The sequence below is a fragment of the Heteronotia binoei genome, chromosome 1, assembly GCF_032191835.1.
Source record: "Heteronotia binoei isolate CCM8104 ecotype False Entrance Well chromosome 1, APGP_CSIRO_Hbin_v1, whole genome shotgun sequence".
Taxonomy (NCBI): Eukaryota; Metazoa; Chordata; class Lepidosauria; order Squamata; family Gekkonidae; genus Heteronotia; species Heteronotia binoei.
The window spans coordinates 125,854,901-125,872,772 of record NC_083223.1 but is presented as its reverse complement, the minus strand read 5'-3'; the positions used below and the strand labels follow the sequence as shown (position 1 = coordinate 125,872,772).

At 41.4% G+C, this 17,872-nt stretch overlaps 2 protein-coding genes across 4 annotated transcripts in view; both read right to left on the bottom strand.

The window, feature by feature from the left end:
* The window catches only part of VTA1 (vesicle trafficking 1), a 54,408-nt gene extending 53,095 nt beyond the window's left edge, over positions 1-1,313 (bottom strand). The window contains exon 1 of one of the 2 annotated variants that reach the window (XM_060240316.1): positions 1,086-1,313. In XM_060240316.1, coding sequence (XP_060096299.1) covers positions 1,086-1,194 — 109 coding nt within the window. In that variant the 5' untranslated portion in view covers positions 1,195-1,313. The remainder of the gene's footprint in view (positions 1-1,085) is intronic. The other variant, XM_060240325.1, reaches the window with a different exon arrangement.
* Positions 1,314-12,387: 11,074 nt separating this feature from the next.
* GJE1 (gap junction protein epsilon 1) lies at positions 12,388-17,862 on the bottom strand. Of its 2 annotated transcripts, none has more exons than XM_060258902.1 (3): positions 17,658-17,862; positions 15,470-15,652; positions 12,388-12,820 (listed from the first exon to the last, which is right to left on the bottom strand). In XM_060258902.1, exons 1-3 carry the CDS (start codon positions 17,694-17,696, stop codon positions 12,425-12,427), a joined length of 618 nt encoding a protein of 205 aa, XP_060114885.1. In that variant the 5' UTR covers positions 17,697-17,862; the 3' UTR covers positions 12,388-12,424. The 2 variants fall into 2 exon arrangements, with proteins under 2 accessions (XP_060114885.1, XP_060114875.1); XM_060258892.1 differs by lacking the exon at positions 17,658-17,862 and adding an exon at positions 16,426-16,813.
* Between the last annotated feature and the right edge of the window lie 10 nt (positions 17,863-17,872).

Below are 17,872 nucleotides of genomic sequence, written 5' to 3'. Positions count from 1 at the left end.
ACAGACACCCTGTTAGGTGGGTGGGGCTGAAAGGGCTCTAACAGCAGCTGTGCTATCAAGGACAACCTCTGCCAGAGCTATGGCTAACCCAATGCCATTCCAGCAGATGCAAGCAGAGGAGTGGGGAATCAAACCCAGTTCTCCCAGAGAAGAGTTCACACACTTAACCACTACACCAAACTGGCTCTCAGAGCTTTTTTTTCTGGAAAAAGAGGTGCTGGAACTCTCAAGAGGGAAATGAAGGAGAAACACATGGGGTTCCCCTCATGAATTTTAAAACATTTTTGATAATTTTATTTCCACAAAGAGGTTCCTGAACTCCATTCCACCACACTCCCCTAGAAAAAAGGAGAAAGATCAATGGTATGAGGTAACATTCATAGTGCAAGAACAACTGTCACTGATTATTTCTTTCATATGGTGCAAAGTACCACAGTAGGGAATTCAGCATGCAACTCTTATATCACTGGCAAATAGGAGCCAGATTCAGAGCACAGAAACATCAAGATACTACCGTTTTGCTCGTAAGTATATACTGGAAATATATTCTTTGCATTTATTCAGCGTTTTGACTGCTGAATGCACTTCATATAAACACGCCCCCCCCCAAAGTCCTTAGACCAGCTTTATCTAGCAGATGAGGTCAAAAGGTGTGTGTATGAGAGAGACTTGCCTGAAGTCACCTAACGAGTTTGCGACTACAACTAAATCTGAACCAGGAAATTGTTGGGTTTATACCCCAAGCCAGCTACATTACAACAGCTCTCCTAGCCTTCATTTTCCCCGACCCTTTCTCTAAGGAGCTCGGGACAGCTTCTCTGTTTTTTTTATTTTCACAACAATTCTCTGAAATAAGTTCAATAAAGCCTGAAGCAAAAGCTCCTATGGCAACTTCATGACTGGAAACACCACCATTCCCCTCTGAGAACGTGCTGCAGTTACAGAAAAGAACTTGAGCATGCGCACAGTCGAGGGTCCAAAAAGGGATGGGACCCCGCCCAGCTCCTTATTCAAACGGGGGGGGGGGGCGGCTGCGAAGTTCGATGTGGGCGTGGCCCCATGGGCTGTTAACTCCTCTCACTTACAGTAATAGGCCACTACCGGCTCCCGCTTGTCTAGCTCCTGCGCGGTTCTCAGGACATGCTGAACAGCCTTGAACTGTGGGGGCAACGGCGGAAGGCCCGAAGCCGACATAACGCTACGAACTCCACTCAACGCAGAGGAAAAATGACAACAAACACTACTACTCAATCTCCAGCTGTACAATCGCGACAGTTCCGCTTCCGGCGTAGGGACAGGAGTTGGCCCCGCCCAGCTTAGCTTTCGCGCGCATGCGGGTTGCGATGTAATTGCATCAGGCGAAGGACGTGGTCGCAGCGCCATCTAGCGAACGGATGATGGAAGGATCAGTGACGGGCTGCATCAGAGTTGGGTTTACGTGGCAGGGTTTCGTAAAGAAACTTCAGGTTCTCGGTTGTAATAGAGTCCTCCATATACGGGGATAAATAGTAATCAGTTTAGCTGCAGCATACTTGCGGTAGACTCTGTAGGTTCATAACATCCCACATAACAATTCGCCGTGGTAGGCAGTCGGTCCTATTTTCATTATTAAATGACAGCCCTTCAAGAGTGACCCAAAACTGCAATTGCTCCCTGACGTCGAGGTAGTTGCTTGGTTTACAGTTTGATGTTCTACGTTGTATCGCGATTACGTTATAGACACTGCTCAAAGTTTGGTTTGTTTGTTTTTCAGCGCTAAACTATCCAGAACCAGGGGAGCTGAAAGACTGCCTTCTGTCTTTGAATCCATCTATAGTCTCTCTTTGAAGCTTCAGTAAAATGTGTAGTTTGATTAATAGGAAAAGCCTTTATCTGTAGTGGAATTCAACACCTAGGAAATTCTTGCTTCCTCATTGTTTGCTTTTCAGACTTGATTTATTTTGTCCTGCCAGCGCTACATTCAACTTACCTGTGCAGTTTTGTACATGTCCAGCGCGTCACTTAAAATTGCTACAGAAGCAATCCTGTTACATATGCAATATTAGCACTGACTAGATCCAGGGGTTCTTAACGGGTCCATGGACAGATAGATTTCATGAGGGCTGTGAACGTGCAGGACAAAAAAGTTACATTTTTCTTTTCACTAGCCTCTAACTGAAATTTAGCATTTCCTTCAATCATGATTGTAGGCAACAAGCCACAGTAGCATTAGCAGTATACGTGACTTTGTCACAAATAGAAATCACTGATATTTTCATATCATGTTACAGTTGTTGTAGATATCTCAAAATATTGTTTATACACTCATCACTACTTTGAAATGACTGTAGTTATTAGATCTGCCATTAGATTACATATGATCACAGTCATCCTGTTTAGACACTCGTGTGATGTAGCTGGCCAGCTATTGGGCAACTCTGTCTACAGATGGTCGTGCGACACACGTAGCTGGCCGACAACCAGACATCTCTGCCTAGTAGTCATTCAGCCACCAAACAGTGAAGTCATGTGATCTTGGTGACCCATCTCAGACATCTACGCTGCTTTCCAGTATTCACTATCTACAATTGTTTGTTGATCAATATGTGGAAGGAAGTGGTTTTCATTGTTAAAGGTTTGCAAAACTGGACAGTTCAAATGAGAATGCTTAACTCTGTAAGGCAGCCCAGCCTTTTGTAATATGGATAGGTGCACAGGTTACGAGTGTAGACTATGCAAGTTCAAACTGTTATTTAATACATTAATAAAAAAGCACCTATATTACAAATTTTTTAAAATATTTTGATAATCATATTTCAGTATAGAATCATAGTATCATAAAGTTGGAAGGGACATCCAGGGTCATCTAGTCCAACCCCCTGCACAATGCAGGAAATTCACAAATACGCCCCCCCTAAATTCACAGGATCCTCATTGCTGTCAGATGGCCATCTAGCCTCTGTTTAAAAACTTTCAAGGAAGGAGAGCCCACCACCCCCTGAGGAAGCCTGTTCCACTGAGGAACCGCTCTAACGGTCAGGAAGTTCTTCCTAATCTTGAGCCGGAAACTCTTTTGATTTAATTTCAACCCATTGGTTCTGGCCCTACCTTCTGGAGGCGCAGAAGACAATTCCACACCATCCTCTATATGACAGCCCTTCAAGTACTTGAAGATGGTGATCATACCACCTCTCAGTCACCTCCTCTCCAGGCTAAACATGCCCAGCTCCTTCAACCTTTCTTCATAGGAATTGGTCTCCAGACCCCTCACCATCTTCATCACCCTCTTCTGGACCTGTTCCAGCTTGTCTATATCCTTCTTAAAACGTGGTGCCCAAACTGAACACAATACTCCAAGTGCTCTTACCAGAGCAGAGTAAAGCAATACCATCACTTCACGTGATGTGGACACTAAACTTCTGTTGATACAGCCCAAAATTGCAGTTACCTTTTTAGCCACCACATAATACTGTTGACTTATGTTCAGTGTATGGTCCACTAAGACCCCTACATCCTTTTTGCACATACTGCTGCTAAGACAAGTCTCCCCCATCCTATAACCATGCACTGGATTTTTCCTACCTAAATGCAGAACTTTACATTTATCCCTGTTAAAATTAATTGTATTGGTTTTAGCCCAGTTTTTCAGCCTGTCAAGATCATCCCGTATCCTGTTTCTGTCTTCTTCTGTGTTTGCAACCCCTCCCAATTTAGTATCATCTTCAAATTTAATAAGCATTCCTTCTATTCCTTCATCCAAATCGTTTATAAAGATGTTGAACAAAACAGGACCCAGGACAGATCTTTGAAGCACTCCATTTGTCACTCCTCTCCAAGTGGATGAGGAACCATTCACAAGCACTCTTTGGGTGCGATCTGTCACAGATCCACCTAACGGTAACAGGATCCAAACCACATTTTACCAACTTGTCAACAAGGATAGTATGTGAAACCTTATCAAATGCCTTACTGGAATCAAGATAAACTATGTCTACAGCATTCTCCTGATCCAGCAAGGTAGTCACTTTCTCAAAAAAAGAGATCAGATTAGTATGACATGACTTGTTCTTGAGAAAACCATGCTGGCTCTTGGTAATCACAGCCATCCTTTCTAAATGTTCCAGGATTGACTGATAAATTGTTCTAAAAGTTTTTCAGGTATAGACTTCAAGCTGATGGGTCAGTAGTTACCCGGATCCTCCTTTTTCCCCTTCTTGAAGATGAGGACAACATTCTCCCACCTCCAATCTTCCGGCACCTCTCCTGTTCTCCAAGAATTCTCAAAAATAATAGCCAGAGGCTCAGAAATTACATCCGCAAGCTCTTTTAGTACCCTTGGATGCAGTTCATCCGGCCCTGAGAACTCAGTTTCATTCAAAGAAACTAGGTGTTTATGTACTACCCCTATGCTGATTCTAGGTTGCAACTCCATACCCTCATTATATGTTCTATTTTTGGCAGGATGAGCACTCTTTCCCTCAGAAGAGAAGACTGAGGAAAAGTAGGAATTGAGCAGTTCTGCCCTCTCGTCATTACCTGTTATAATTTCACTTTCCTGCCCTCGCAATGAGTCCACCATGTCCTTGCTCTTTTTCTTACTCTGAACATAAGAAAAGAACTCTTTTTTTGTTTGTTTTTAGCATCTTTGGCCAGCCTAAGCTCATACTGAGCTTTAGCTTTCCTAACTTTTTCTCTACAAGCACTGGTGATTTGTTTATATTCATCCTTGGTTATAAGGCCCTTTTTCCAATTCCTAAAGGAGTCTTTTTTATTTCTCTAGTCTTTAGAGATCTGTTTATGGAGCCCCCTGGCTTCTTTAGGCTTCTTCCATTTTTTCTTCTCATAGGAATCGTCTGCAATTGTGTTTTTAGTATTTCGCTTTTAAGGAACTCCCACCCCTCTTGAACCCCCTTCTTAAGTATTTCTGACCATGGGATTGTACCCAGCATAGTTCTAAGTTTGTTGAAGTTTGTCTTTCTGAAGTCTTACTACGTATAGCTTTTCCCGACCAAGTTTCAGTAGGTATAATTGACTTCCTTTGTAATTCTTTGTATCAGGGCTTTTTTTTTGTAGCAGAAATTCCTTTGCATATTAGGCCGCACACCCCTGATGTAGTCAGTCCTTCTGAAGCTTACAGCAGCAGGTTAATGACCTCCAAGGACCCTTCCAACTCTAACACTGTATGACTGGAAAGTTTTGGGAAATGGTCATATCTAAGTTACCTGTGGTTTGGAGGAGGGCAGTTGGTTTTATACTCCACACTTCATTATTTGAAGGAGTCAGAGCGGCTTATAATCACTTTCCCTTCATATCCCTACAGCCGGCACCCTGTGAAGTAGGTGGAGCTGAGAGCGTTCTGACAGAAGTTCATTCAGCAGTCTTCATGTGGAGGAGTGGGGAATCAAACCAAGTTCACCAGATTAGAGTCTGCTGCTCTTAACTACTGTACCAAACTGGCTCTCATTACACAATTGTCTGTTGCAATAAATATTTAGGATGTTACTGCAAATCCCATGCACCATTTTTCTGCATGGTGGTTCCTCAGACCACTCTCTCCACCACTGCTATGTGAAACTGCAGCCTCAAATGGTACATGCTATCCTTGGAAACTGAGAGTGCCACACATTTATCCCTCATAGTGCTGCAGTGATACACTGTGTACCACAGCTGTATTTGCTATATTTGATTTGAATACAATTACACCAAAGCACTCTAAAGAAGCGAAGTCTCTCATCTACCCATCACAGAGCTGAATCTGAAATAAGAGCTATATGGAATGTTCACTTTTTTATATCTGTTAGATAACAATGGAGGGAATTTAATTAAGAATTAGAGGGGAAGAGTACAGTTCAAGTTCCCTTTGGTGGTTATAGACTCTGCTTCAAACGCTTATCCTTCAGCTCATCAGTCTTCATAAGCCTTGTATATTCCAAGGACCAAGAAGAGAGTAAAAGGGAGTGAAAGTCATTGGGTGGTTAGGGATACAGAAATATATTTGACTAGGAATAAGACCCATTGTGAAAATAAATACAATGGGCTCTAGAAAGAATGCCCTGGCTTTGCGCACTCAGCATCAATTTGCTGTGGTGTCATAGCATGATGACGATCACACAGATGCTGAAGCTCAACATTCATTTCACCTGCAGTGAATTGTTGTCACCTTTTCCTGTCATATTTGGCCTTGCGGCATTTATCATCAGCATGTGCTTGTGGTGTGATTTGTCTTTTTCGGACTGGCATGGTTGTGTTATGGTATACCATAGAGTATGCACCTCAAGGTGTCTGTTTTTTGTAGGGGAAGTGATCTGACTTCAGCTTTCCATCTCCTTCTCCCCTCCCTGCAGCCTCTAAATAGGAAAAAAAATAGACTTTCTCACTTTGGGGACCAAAGCAGCTAACATCATTCTCCTTTTCCCCTTTTGATCTGCACAACAATACTGTGAGGTAGGTTAGGCTGAAAGTCTATGACTGGTCCAAAATCACCCAGTCAGCCTCCAAAGCAAGAACCCTGGTTTGACAGACCTTCTCTGAAGCATTACCTGCTGTGCCACACTGGCTGTCATAGGGGGGCTGCTGTTGAACAGGAGCAAGCAGCCAGGCCTAGTTAAGTCATGCCAGTCAGGTAGCATCAAGTCATCCAGAGGGTGCTACCAGGCCTAGGGTAGCCAACCTCCAGTAGAGCTTGAAGATCTCCTGGTATCACAGCTGAACTCCAGACAACAGATATCTCCCCCCCTGGAGGAAATAACTGCTTTGGAGAGTGGACTCTATGGCATTGTATTCAGCTGAGGCATCTCCCCTTCCCAAACTCTGGCTTCCTTAGACTCCACCACAAAATCTCCAGGAATTTCCTAACCTGGGAACCCTAGCTGGGGACTTGCTCCAATGAGTTCTCCCTCAAAGGCCAAAATAGGCCTGAAAAGGGCCTCCCCCCACCTTTTACTGATAGAACTAAGCTTGGAATACTATGGTTGCCTAGCAACAGCCAGTGAGGGGAAAGTGAATTGTTGGCAAAGGCAGCTTCTCCAGTGGGCTGAAGGGTAGGGTTGCTCTCTGTTGAGATTGAGTGACATGCGGCTCAGCCAATGGAAGGTGAGGTGAGTCATCAGCAACACGGCTTGCCTTTACATAGAGAGAGATTATGACTGTAACCTGAAAGCCAATACCATTTGAGTTCAGTGCAGTTTGCTATCAAGTAATGTACATAGTGAATGTTTCCAGCAGTAGTTAGTCAGATTCCATTAGAAGGCCATGTGCAGGATAGAGATATAGCCCTTCCCTTGTTTTTTACTCTCAATATAAAGGTACATTGCATCTTATACATAGAAATTCCTCTTATTTCCATGTCTGACAACAGAGCTATGAGTATGGCTAGTCCTGTGTCTCATCCTCACATTTTGTACCCCAGATGTTTTAGGGTTACAAAATAATGCTCACAGAGGCAGTAATACTAAAAAGCCGTTGACATAGATGAATGAAATGTCAGAAAAGAATGTATAACGAGGGGAAAGAGGAGAAGCAACAGGCTATACAGTAAGGGTAAAGGTTGCTGTATTTCTGCAGAAGAGAGAAATTCAGCAGATTTCCCCCCATATGCTGATGATGTATTTTGCACTTGTTGAATGCTGCCTATCATGCAAAGGTTTATGGCTAGAGAAAAAAATGATAGCTCTGTATACATTGGTAAGAAAACTGTTTCCAAGCACTTATTCCCTCTTTTCTCACCAGTGGAGTCTCACAACTATTGTCTTGCTTCTATGAAAGCACACATATTGATACTAATGAGATTCTGTCTGTCGTCCACAGAAATCAGGATGAAATTAGACTGAATTGTATTTTGCACTCTCCTTTCGTGGAAGCACTTCCATCCCTTTAATATGCAATGTAAGAATAATTTTGCATGATATATTTGGACACACACCAGATTGTTAATGCATAAAAAATTTATTGTACCTGAGATAATACATTAAATTAAAAATAAACAGCTCCTGAATATAAGTAGAAACATGGATGGATATTTGATAGAACATACACATTTATCAACAGTACAAAAAACATCAAACAGCCTAGACTAGGGTTGCCAACTGTCCAGGAGAAAAATAGACTGGGAAGCTATTGGCCCTATAACAACAGTTTGATCTGCAAGACATACACATTTTCCCTTAATGAAAACCATGGATCACCCTGTTGTTAAAAGCAAAAAGGGAGAGCTGCTAAAAATGCAATGCCAAGCCTAGTTTAGAGCAGGGTGTATGTGTGTATACAAACGCGGTATTAGAAAGGTTCATAAAACGTGATGCATGCCTATGTGGAAATATAAAATATTCAAGTCGAGAATAAACTTTAAAAACTTAGGATCATGAATGCATTTCTTGAACTGATATGGGAAACATTAGAATTTGTGAAGTCTGTACTCTTTATTCACCAACTAAACACAGTGGAGCTGCTTTTGTTAATAATTGATACAGAAACTGGGTGTTGATTTATCCACATGTTGAGCAGAAGTCAATGTGGTACAGATTAAGTTCCTAAGCATCCATAAAACTAACTGAGTGGCTTTGGGCAAATCATTTTTTTCTTAATCTAACCATAGCATTACTGGGAAGATAAAAGGCCACTCTTAGTCCTTTGGATGAACCATGCATTAGAAATATGTTTAGATAATTCCAGCCACTTGTTATAAATGGACAGGGATTTCTCTATAGGTTTTGAAAAATATCCTAGCATTCAGGCATCTATTTTATTGATGTATTTCTTTCTGTAAAATAAATGTATGCATATAACATCATAAAGTAGCAGCAGGGTCTACTCCATAATTGATGTACAAAGGAGTTAGCTACACTGCCAAGTGCATCTTGCTTCATTGTCTTCCTCGGCAACAGTTGTTCATGTGGTTTGCTTACACAAATCAATAACCCCTTTTTGCTCCAGGAATGTGTGTTAAAATAGCATATTTGTTGGTTTGTGCAAAGTCATCATGGTAGAAGATGTTGACAGGAAGATTATGGATAAAGCTCAGAACATATTTTTGAGTATGCTCTCCTGTGTGTATGGGGTCATGGCATTGTAAAGGCTTGTAGTTAAGGAAGATCTGTACATGGAGGAATTAGAATCAACAGTGTAAGAGGAAGGGCAGCAAAGCATGGAATACAAGGATTGTATATTTAAATATGTGATATACATTTATAGCATGGATGCAAAAATCAGACATTAAGGAAAGTCAGACATTAATTTCACATAAGATCTATGAAATATATGCTCTGGTGAGTATATGCTCTTGTGAATTGATGTCATCGCGCTAGGGATGTTGCACAGGGGACACTCTAGGACTCATGCTAAAAACTCTATAGTACCATAGAGTTTTATCATAAGTCCTAGAGTGCCCCTGGTGTGATGTCACTTCTGAGTGATGTCATTGTGCCGCATGCACTTTGGGCGTGTGGGGAACAAGCCCCCCACCACAGTGGCAGAGGGACTTGGTAACCCTATTAACCACAATATAGTGAAGTCAAACCTGCATTCATCATAGGGTAACCAAGTCTAGGGTGAAAAATCCCTGGAGTTTTGGGAATGGAATGTGGGCAAGATGGGGCTTGGGGAGGGAGGGACCTTAGCAGGGGTTGATGCCATAGAGTTTTACCCTCCAAAGCAGCCATTTTCTTCATAGGAGATGATCTCTGTAGGCTGAGGCCCGTTGTAATTCTGGGAGATCACTAGGCCCCACATGGAGGCTGGCAACCCTCATTCATCATTATTATTGAATACCATCCAGTTTTTGTAAATTCAGGAGATGATAGCAAAGTCTTACTGCTAATGAGTAAGTATTTCTTCTGTGATGCACACCTCAATCCTGTGCATGTTAATTGATTATATAAATGTAAGTCTACTTTGTTCAGTAGACTTACATTCATATAAATCTACATAAGACTAAGCTAGTATAGCCCCTTTTTATTTCTGTAGCCATAGTAATAAATTTCACTGTGTTCTTGAGAGCAAGCTCAATTGTAAGGGCATATGAAGCCCATTTACTGCGTACCACTCATAAACAAGCCCCACTGAAACTTTCTCCATAGTGACAGTACCATCCTAAGCAGAATTACTCTGCTAAACCCACCAGTTTCAATGGACTCAGAAGGGTGTAATTCTGTTTAGGATGGCACTCTGAGTGAGCTCAAGATTGTAGTCGGAAGGGGTAGTAAACCACACTGAATCCAATGGAACTTACTCTCGGATATATGTGCACAGGATTGCAGATTTAGTGACAGCTCAAGTATCTTAGGACTGCATCCAAACTATTAACAAATGAAAATATTATTTTCATTGGCAAAACAAGATAGAAAATAAGACTACAAGAGAATATATTCTGTATTCATTGAGGGCAGTTTTGCACAAACATTTTTTGTGCAAATAAGTATGGATATGCTATTCATTTGTTGTCCACATATGTTCTTTAAGCTGTGCTTGTTTTGCAACTATTTAGTATCTGCTGAGCACTCAATTGACAACATTTTCAGCCTAGTCAGACATGGTACTAGTCCCTAAATAGCGTATCCATTGCTATTGTCCTTGTCTGGGGTGGTATGGTTCTTGTGTTGTCAGGTCTGACTCAAGAAACATCTGGGGACTTTGTGGGTGGAACCAGGAGCAAGGATGTGAAAAACATGATTAAACTCTGAAGGGAGTTCTGGCAATCACATTTAAAGGGACCGCACACCTTTTAAATGCCTTCCCTCTATTTGGAAATAATGAATGATAGGGACACCTTATTTTGAGGCTCATAGAATTGGACCCCCTGATCCAATCTTTTTGAAACTTGGGAGGGGGGGTGTTTTGAGGAGAGGCACCAGATGCTATGCTGAAAATTTGGTGCCTCCACCTAAAAAAACAGCCCCCCCAGAGCCCAAGATACCCACAGATCAATTCTCCATTATACCATATGGGAATTGGTCTCCATAGGGTATAATGGAGTGCCCAGTAGACATTTTACTCCCCCCTCAATTTCTGATGACCTTGAAGCAGGGGGAGGGCCTCCAAACTGTGGGAATTCCCTGCCCCCAACTGGGGATTGGCAACCCTATTTGTGAGAACATGAGTTCTAATAATCTACATGTTATTAGTAATGAGTGACAGGCCTGAGAATTCTGTCTTTAAGTTATTGAAGTGTAGAGGACCCTACATTTAAATTGTGGCCCATAAAGGAATAAGTTCAAGAGAGAACATGTTATGCAGGATATTCAAAATTGTACTTAATTATTGCTGATTTGTATTCAAGTAAGGCCTACATTCTGCACAATGGCCAGGACACCTTCACTATTATAAAGGGCAGACTCTAGATTCAAGGGCATTATGGTCTAATAATTCAACAAAGGAATGATGTGCAGTCATTTGTCCCAGGTCAAATATCACAAAACTGACCTGATTGTTCCCCTTATTTATGAGACTAGACTTTTAAGGTGTCATGAGTATTATAAGACTGTGTATACTGCAGATTATTCTTTGTTACTGTTAAACTGGAAATAGATCATTAGCTTGCTAAAAACTGTTGAAATACTTTAAAGGGTCTCTTCTTCCTACCATAGACAGTAAATAACCCTGACAAATTACTGTACAAATAAAAATATAAAACAGTGAGAGAAGATCGTTTATAATTTTCTTATTAAAAATAAACAAGATGACAAGGGCAAATTGAATACTTTTCTGTCTTGGCACCTTTGTTTTAGAGGGACTTTACATCTGGTAGAACAAAGGCTTGTCTTTAAACTTTTGCTTCTTTGCATTTTTAAAAGCTATATTATAATGGAGAGTCTCAGCACTGATTGTTAGGTTATTTCATGAGAAATATTTGATCTTATACAATTTTTGAGTATTAAAACTAATTTAACTAATTTTGAGAAAACATTGGTTTGCCCCTTGGTATCAGTATCCACATACTTTTAAGACACAGATGTCTGATAGATTTTCCTAACTAATTTGCCTCAAATTATTTAAGAGAATGCATTATTATTTGCCGTAGTACATTCCATCTAGTTATATAGTCTTTGTATTTCGTACTCTTATGATATGATGCTAAACATTTATTCAAATTATGCCCCACCAAGTTCAGTCAGAGCAATCCAATAGCTAATCCCAATGCACATTTACTTGGAAATCCCAATGAGTTAATTGGGGCATGATCCCAAGTAAATATTCTTATGATGACAACCTACATTCACTTAGTACAGGGTAAGCCACATTGAACTCAAGGGGCTTTGGGGTAAGTGTACTTCTGATCTGGGTGCCTGATAACATGTTTTCATTAGTAGTAGCTTTTTTTAAAAAGATAGAACTGCCTGTAGAAATCTGCAGATATTTAAGGAAGTTATGTCCGTTCTGAACTGAGAAATCTATTGTATAAAATGCAGGATGGTGATTAGTTGAATAAGAGCAATTTGTTATAACAATAAAGTTACTGAGTCTTCAAGAAACCCAACCTTCTACATAATATCTCAAAAATCTCCGCAATACACAACATAATGGTAATCACCGTAAATGTGTACATAGCAATAAGGAAGATAGTCTTTTCAAAGTGTTCTGGTACCATGCATCTGGTAATATTAAACTTTTTATCAAGGGCTCCTGCATCACATCTGTAGAGTGGATTCACTTGGAAACCAAAGAGTTGACTCTGAAGCCAAAAAGCCACAACTTCAAGGATGATCCTTAACAGAACAGAGAGAATATAAAAAACGGTGTAGGCAGGCCTTTGGAGGATATCTTCCTGAGCGATGTTTTTACATGCAGCATAAAGATGGAAAATGGCTCCAGGTACCAGTACGGTCACTAGCTGTAAAGCCCAGAATACCTAAAGTATAGCAGAAACTTGGCTGTCAGATCATTAATGACGGTACTGCACTTCCTGATAACAGACAACCATCTGAGCATCTTGTGATACTTGTTTCTGTTTATTTATCATAGATCATATGAAAATAGCATTTATCTGAAAAATCCAGTGGATTTATTATACATTATTATCTTTCTTTTTTATAACTAGTCACCCCTGAAATTAACAGAAATGTGACTTGTAACATCTTCAGGATTCTGAATTGCACCATGGCAATAATACTGAAATGTATACAAAGCCCACTCATGAAGAGAACAAACTGAAAAATCCATTTTGGAGCTATTCGCAGAGGGTATTGAATCCCCTGACTTGTATATATCTTATGGTCACTAAACTATAATATGCATACTTTCTTCACAGGACACACAACATATTTAAGCAATGGATAAAAACTGTAGAAAGAGCCAGTGTGGTGTAGTGGTTAGAGTGTCAGACCAGGATCTGGGAGGCCCAGGTTCAAGTTCCTCCTCTGCCATGAAAGCTTCCTGGGTAGCCTTGGGACAGTCACACTCTCAGCCTAGCCTGCCTCACAGGGTTATTGTGAGGATAAATTGGGGTTGTTGTGAGGATAAACTGGAGGAGGGAAGAATGATGTAAGCAGCTTTGGGATCCACTGGAGAAAAGGGCAGGACATAAATGAAATAAATAAAGGAGCATGATTAGAGCAATATTTTGGGCTAATTATACCCTTTCAGATGTAGCATAGGTGTGCTCCTTTCTATTTTTTCACATATACATCCTGGAGAAGTATAGTTGTATAATTTTCTTATACCCAACGAAATGCATTTCCAGCTCAGAATCTTAAAGGGTGGGAACACAATTTATGTGGTCAAAAAGGTGATTGTCTTATCAAGCTGCATTCAAGAACAGAGGGAGATAGTCTCCCACACTCACACCCATTTACAGGAGCCATCAGCTTTCAAGACCTTGTCCTTGGATTATAGATTTAACAGAAGCAATGGGTGACATTTGTTCTAGTTTGTACTCTAGACAGAGTATCACACTTATATGCAGAAAACTAGTAACTATGTATACAGCAAATGTGGACTGCAAATCTCATGATTCAGTGTAATACAAATAAATCTGGGGAGATATATGCTAATCATTAGGAGCATAGTTGTGGAAAGGGAAACAGTTGATAGCCTGGAAAGATTTTTCATAGAAATCTGACCTGATTTGAATTAATAATGATATTCCTTTAAGGGGTATACATATCCCTAAAATGAAATCCCATGGCACACATATCAGGAGAAAAAAAAAGTGGGACTGCTTACAGGGGTGTCAAACATGCAGCCCGGGGGTCGAATCGGAGGGTTGCTATCAGGCCCCCAAGCAACTGGCTGTCATCTGCTTCCTTCTCCCTCTCTCTTGCTGCCTTCTGCATAACAGCTTGCTTTGCTCAATCACACAGGAGCTACAGAGCAAAACCTCTATTTTCTCCATTGGCTGAGGCTCCTCCCTTGGGAAGGATGGGGTGGAGGCAGTGCTTGCTTTGCCAGGCTCTTTCAATTGCACAGCCTTTCTTATTTCTATTGGCTGAGGCTCCTCCCTCTCCTTGTCCCCTGGGGAAGGAAGAAAAGAGCCAGAGCTTCCTTTGCCCAGTTCCCTGGATCCTATGGGAGAAATACAATGAAAGTACCTTTAGGACCAGTGAGTGCTGATGCTTAAGCATGTTTTATTTTAAGTTTTTTTTTAAAAAAAATCTTTAATTGTATTTGTCCTTTATAAAATTTATATCTCTGCTACCTAATCTTAAACAGGTACTCATATGGCTTGGCCCAACGTGGCCTGGCCAAACAAAGTCTCATTTATGTCAGATCTGGCCCTCATAACAAATGAGTTTGACATCCCGCCTTACAAAGAAGTTGGTCAATAGAAAGCATTTGTTGAGGACCTGGCTTCAGTGTGTTTAATCTGCAGCAGAAAGCAAGCACTGGCTTCATAAAATAAGATTATTTTTAGATATATGGTTTTAAGAGAAATGCACCTAATCAGCTAAAAACCTCAGCCATTAGATGTTGATGAGGATTTATTGCAAAAGATCAGAATATATTGGAATTTTTTGAGCAATATTTATTCTTCAAGGGACATTTGTTAAATTTGTTTAGTTTGTAGTACCCAGGTTTATTCTTTAATAAATTATAACAAAGACTTTCATATTAACATAAGAAGTAACTCTTGTTGAAATACAAATTATTTACATCTCAGATACTCCAACTCGGCAGCCTGTTTCCTGGCTGTTCTTTAGATGATATTAAAAAACTTATACAGGATGAGGGTGGACTGAGAAAACATTCTGGACAGTACCACTTTTGACTGGGCCAAGGGCTTCTTATATAAACAGCTTTCCTTATATCATAAAGTAGAATGTTGGCTATATGTCTATGTTAAGTCTCCATGGTGTATATGTGGGGCATTGGAAGAAGGTCTTTGGTTGGGAAGCTTTCAAAACTGAAACCCCCACCTGAATTCCGAAGTGATTTAGTCCTAAATTCTACCACTATTATTACATCATTCTGTGTAATGTAAACATCAGCTCTAAATCTTTTGAGAACATTTTGATAATTGAAATAGACTGACAAATTCCTTACAACAAAAGGAAAAGTTTACCTGTGGGGTTATGGGTCTGAATTGATTGTAACAGAACAGATTCACTTCCCTCTTGTCTGGTTCACAGCTGAAGTGTAAGGCTTCATTTCCATAAACCGCAAAGCCCAAAACACCAAGGAAGAACATCCGCACAGAGCCAAAGAAGAGAGTGTGGAATTGACCAATCACAGTTGGAGGCCTAAGCTGTAAGAGTAATGAGAAGATTCAATTGGAAAGAATTAAAATGTGGGGGGGGGGGGGAACCTTTAAGATGTATATTTCTTAATTCCATAACATAGTTTGGTCAGACTAGACACTTTTGGTATTCTTTTTTCCAGATCATTATATGGAAGCTTATTGTGCAGTGGACAATGGAGACAATCTTTAAAAACTGCTTGTTGTAATGGTATCTTGTCTCACGTGAGTTGCCTGAGGCCAAATTCTGATTTCAGAGGGAATTTCCAAGCAGTGGTTAAGATTCCAATGCCCCATGTATATGCACAAGGCACTTCTATACATTCTTAGGTGTTCTTGTTGATATTCTCTCCCAATTGCAGCTGCTTGCACTATTATCCTGAAAGGCCTTTTGGGTTCAAGCCAGGGTGTGATTAGGACAATGCTATAAAATAGCATCCAGAAACGACTGAAAAAAAAAGAACTTATTTATTTCAATAATTTGTGTTCCATTATTCCAATCAAATATATACATGGTGATTCAAATAAAACTTCAGACTACTGATGCAACCAATACAGTGGTGATATAATAGTTAACTCTCACCTCTAAAATCTGCAGTGCAACCCTAGGTCACTGAACTTAGAAGAGTGTAAGTCTTTTTAGGATTGCACTGTACATGCAAGCACACATAGAAATGGAAAGACTTCATTCTGCTGGGATTACGATCCTTAGCCCTGTCAGTCTCTCCCACTAAGTAGAGTGTACTTCTTTCTCCAGCATTTCTCCTCTAGTTCATACTTACACATCCTTCATAGAAGTTCTTGATGTAATTTAAAGACATGTCTTGTAAGATGTTCTCCTAATGCAATGGTGGAATAATTCCTCGCCCTCATTGCCAATTTGCTGTCATCAGGCTCATTCCGATGCTATTTCTCTCTCTCCTGACCTTTGCTAGGGAAAACTCTTGTCACTGCACAATTTTGCTTTTTATCTCTGGGGCCCCAATTAACCTTACACTCTCAGAGAGGTGAGGGGGAAAAAAGGCCCAAACAAAAGCTGTGTGCATGTGGCCTGCCTAATAATCCCCAATGGACATTGTCAGCAAAAAACCCCAACCCTATCATCTAGCAGCCAGCAACACAATAGGAGGGCGAATGCACAACTGCCAACAGAGTCACCATATCCTTGTTGTGCTTGAACAGCTACAACCACATGATGCTTCTGGCTGCACTCCTAGGGATGGTCTAGATGGCTGCTTCCCCCAGACTGACAACAGAGGGGTGGGGAGCAGTAGTGTGAGCAGTAAGCAGCAGTCACTGGCATGGGAAGAAGGAAAGATGGGCGCAATAAACTTTTGTTTTGCATCAGGACAGAACCCCACCCCCTCCTCCTCATCCTCTTAAGAAACTATTCCTCAGAATAACAGGAACCCAGAATCTTAACATTTTAGAAACTAACAAAATATACTGCTGCATCCTTCAGGCGTTGTGTCCCAGGGATTCTATCTCACCTCACCCAATACCTGCAAACCACACGGGGGGCTGTGCAGAGCAGACCTTTGCTGGTCCCATGGAACTATTTAAGGATCAGTTCTCAGCCCTGTGCCGAAGTAGCCTTGAGCGAGAACGTCTTTCCAGGCTCAAAATCGGCGAATCGGCATTCGTTCCCAACGATTCCTCCTCCTCCTCCTCACAGGTTCCGTGGGATCTGAATGTGCTGTTCGAGCTCTTGCGCTCCAGCAACAGCTGTCCTTTCTCAAGCTGCCTAATCGACTTCGTTTGCGACAGCCCTTCTCTCCCTTCTTTATTTCCGAAGACGTTTTCAGATTGTTCGATCCGGTTCTTCTCCTTCCCTCCTTGTAACCCGACCCACTCACGCCTCGCAAAACCCCGCAGGGCAACAAAGGCTCAACAAGCCGCCTTCATGCCATAATGGAGAGCCGGCAATCCGGGCCTATCTGTCCACAAGGAAGCCTTCGCTACCTTTGGGAGCCAAGAGGGGAGGAAGCCCCCCGGGAAGAGGAAAGATACGCACCAGCCGCAGCCCTGGCGTGGCGTTGTTGGGGCGCCCCATTCAGCCGTCAGCCCAGTCGCTCCACTGGCACCATCTAGGGAGAGGAGCTGCAACCATCCTGGAAGGGGACTGCGCTCTCCGGCCAGGCTGAAGAGCATCACTGGCTGCTATCCCCCGCCCAGAAAACGCTCTCTGTCTCCCTTTCTCACACACAGGCGGGGAGGGAAGGGAGGGAG

Coding starts and splice junctions, on each gene's coding strand:
- GJE1 (XM_060258902.1), bottom strand. CDS start 17,696: ATGGGGCGCCCCAACAACGCCACGCCAGGGCTGCGGCTG. Junction 15,653..17,657: donor CCACGCCAGGGCTGCGGCTG/GTGCGTATCTTT, acceptor TTACTCTTACAG/CTTAGGCCTCCAACTGTGAT. Junction 12,821..15,469: donor TCAGACCCATAACCCCACAG/GTAAACTTTTCC, acceptor GCTATACTTTAG/GTATTCTGGGCTTTACAGCT.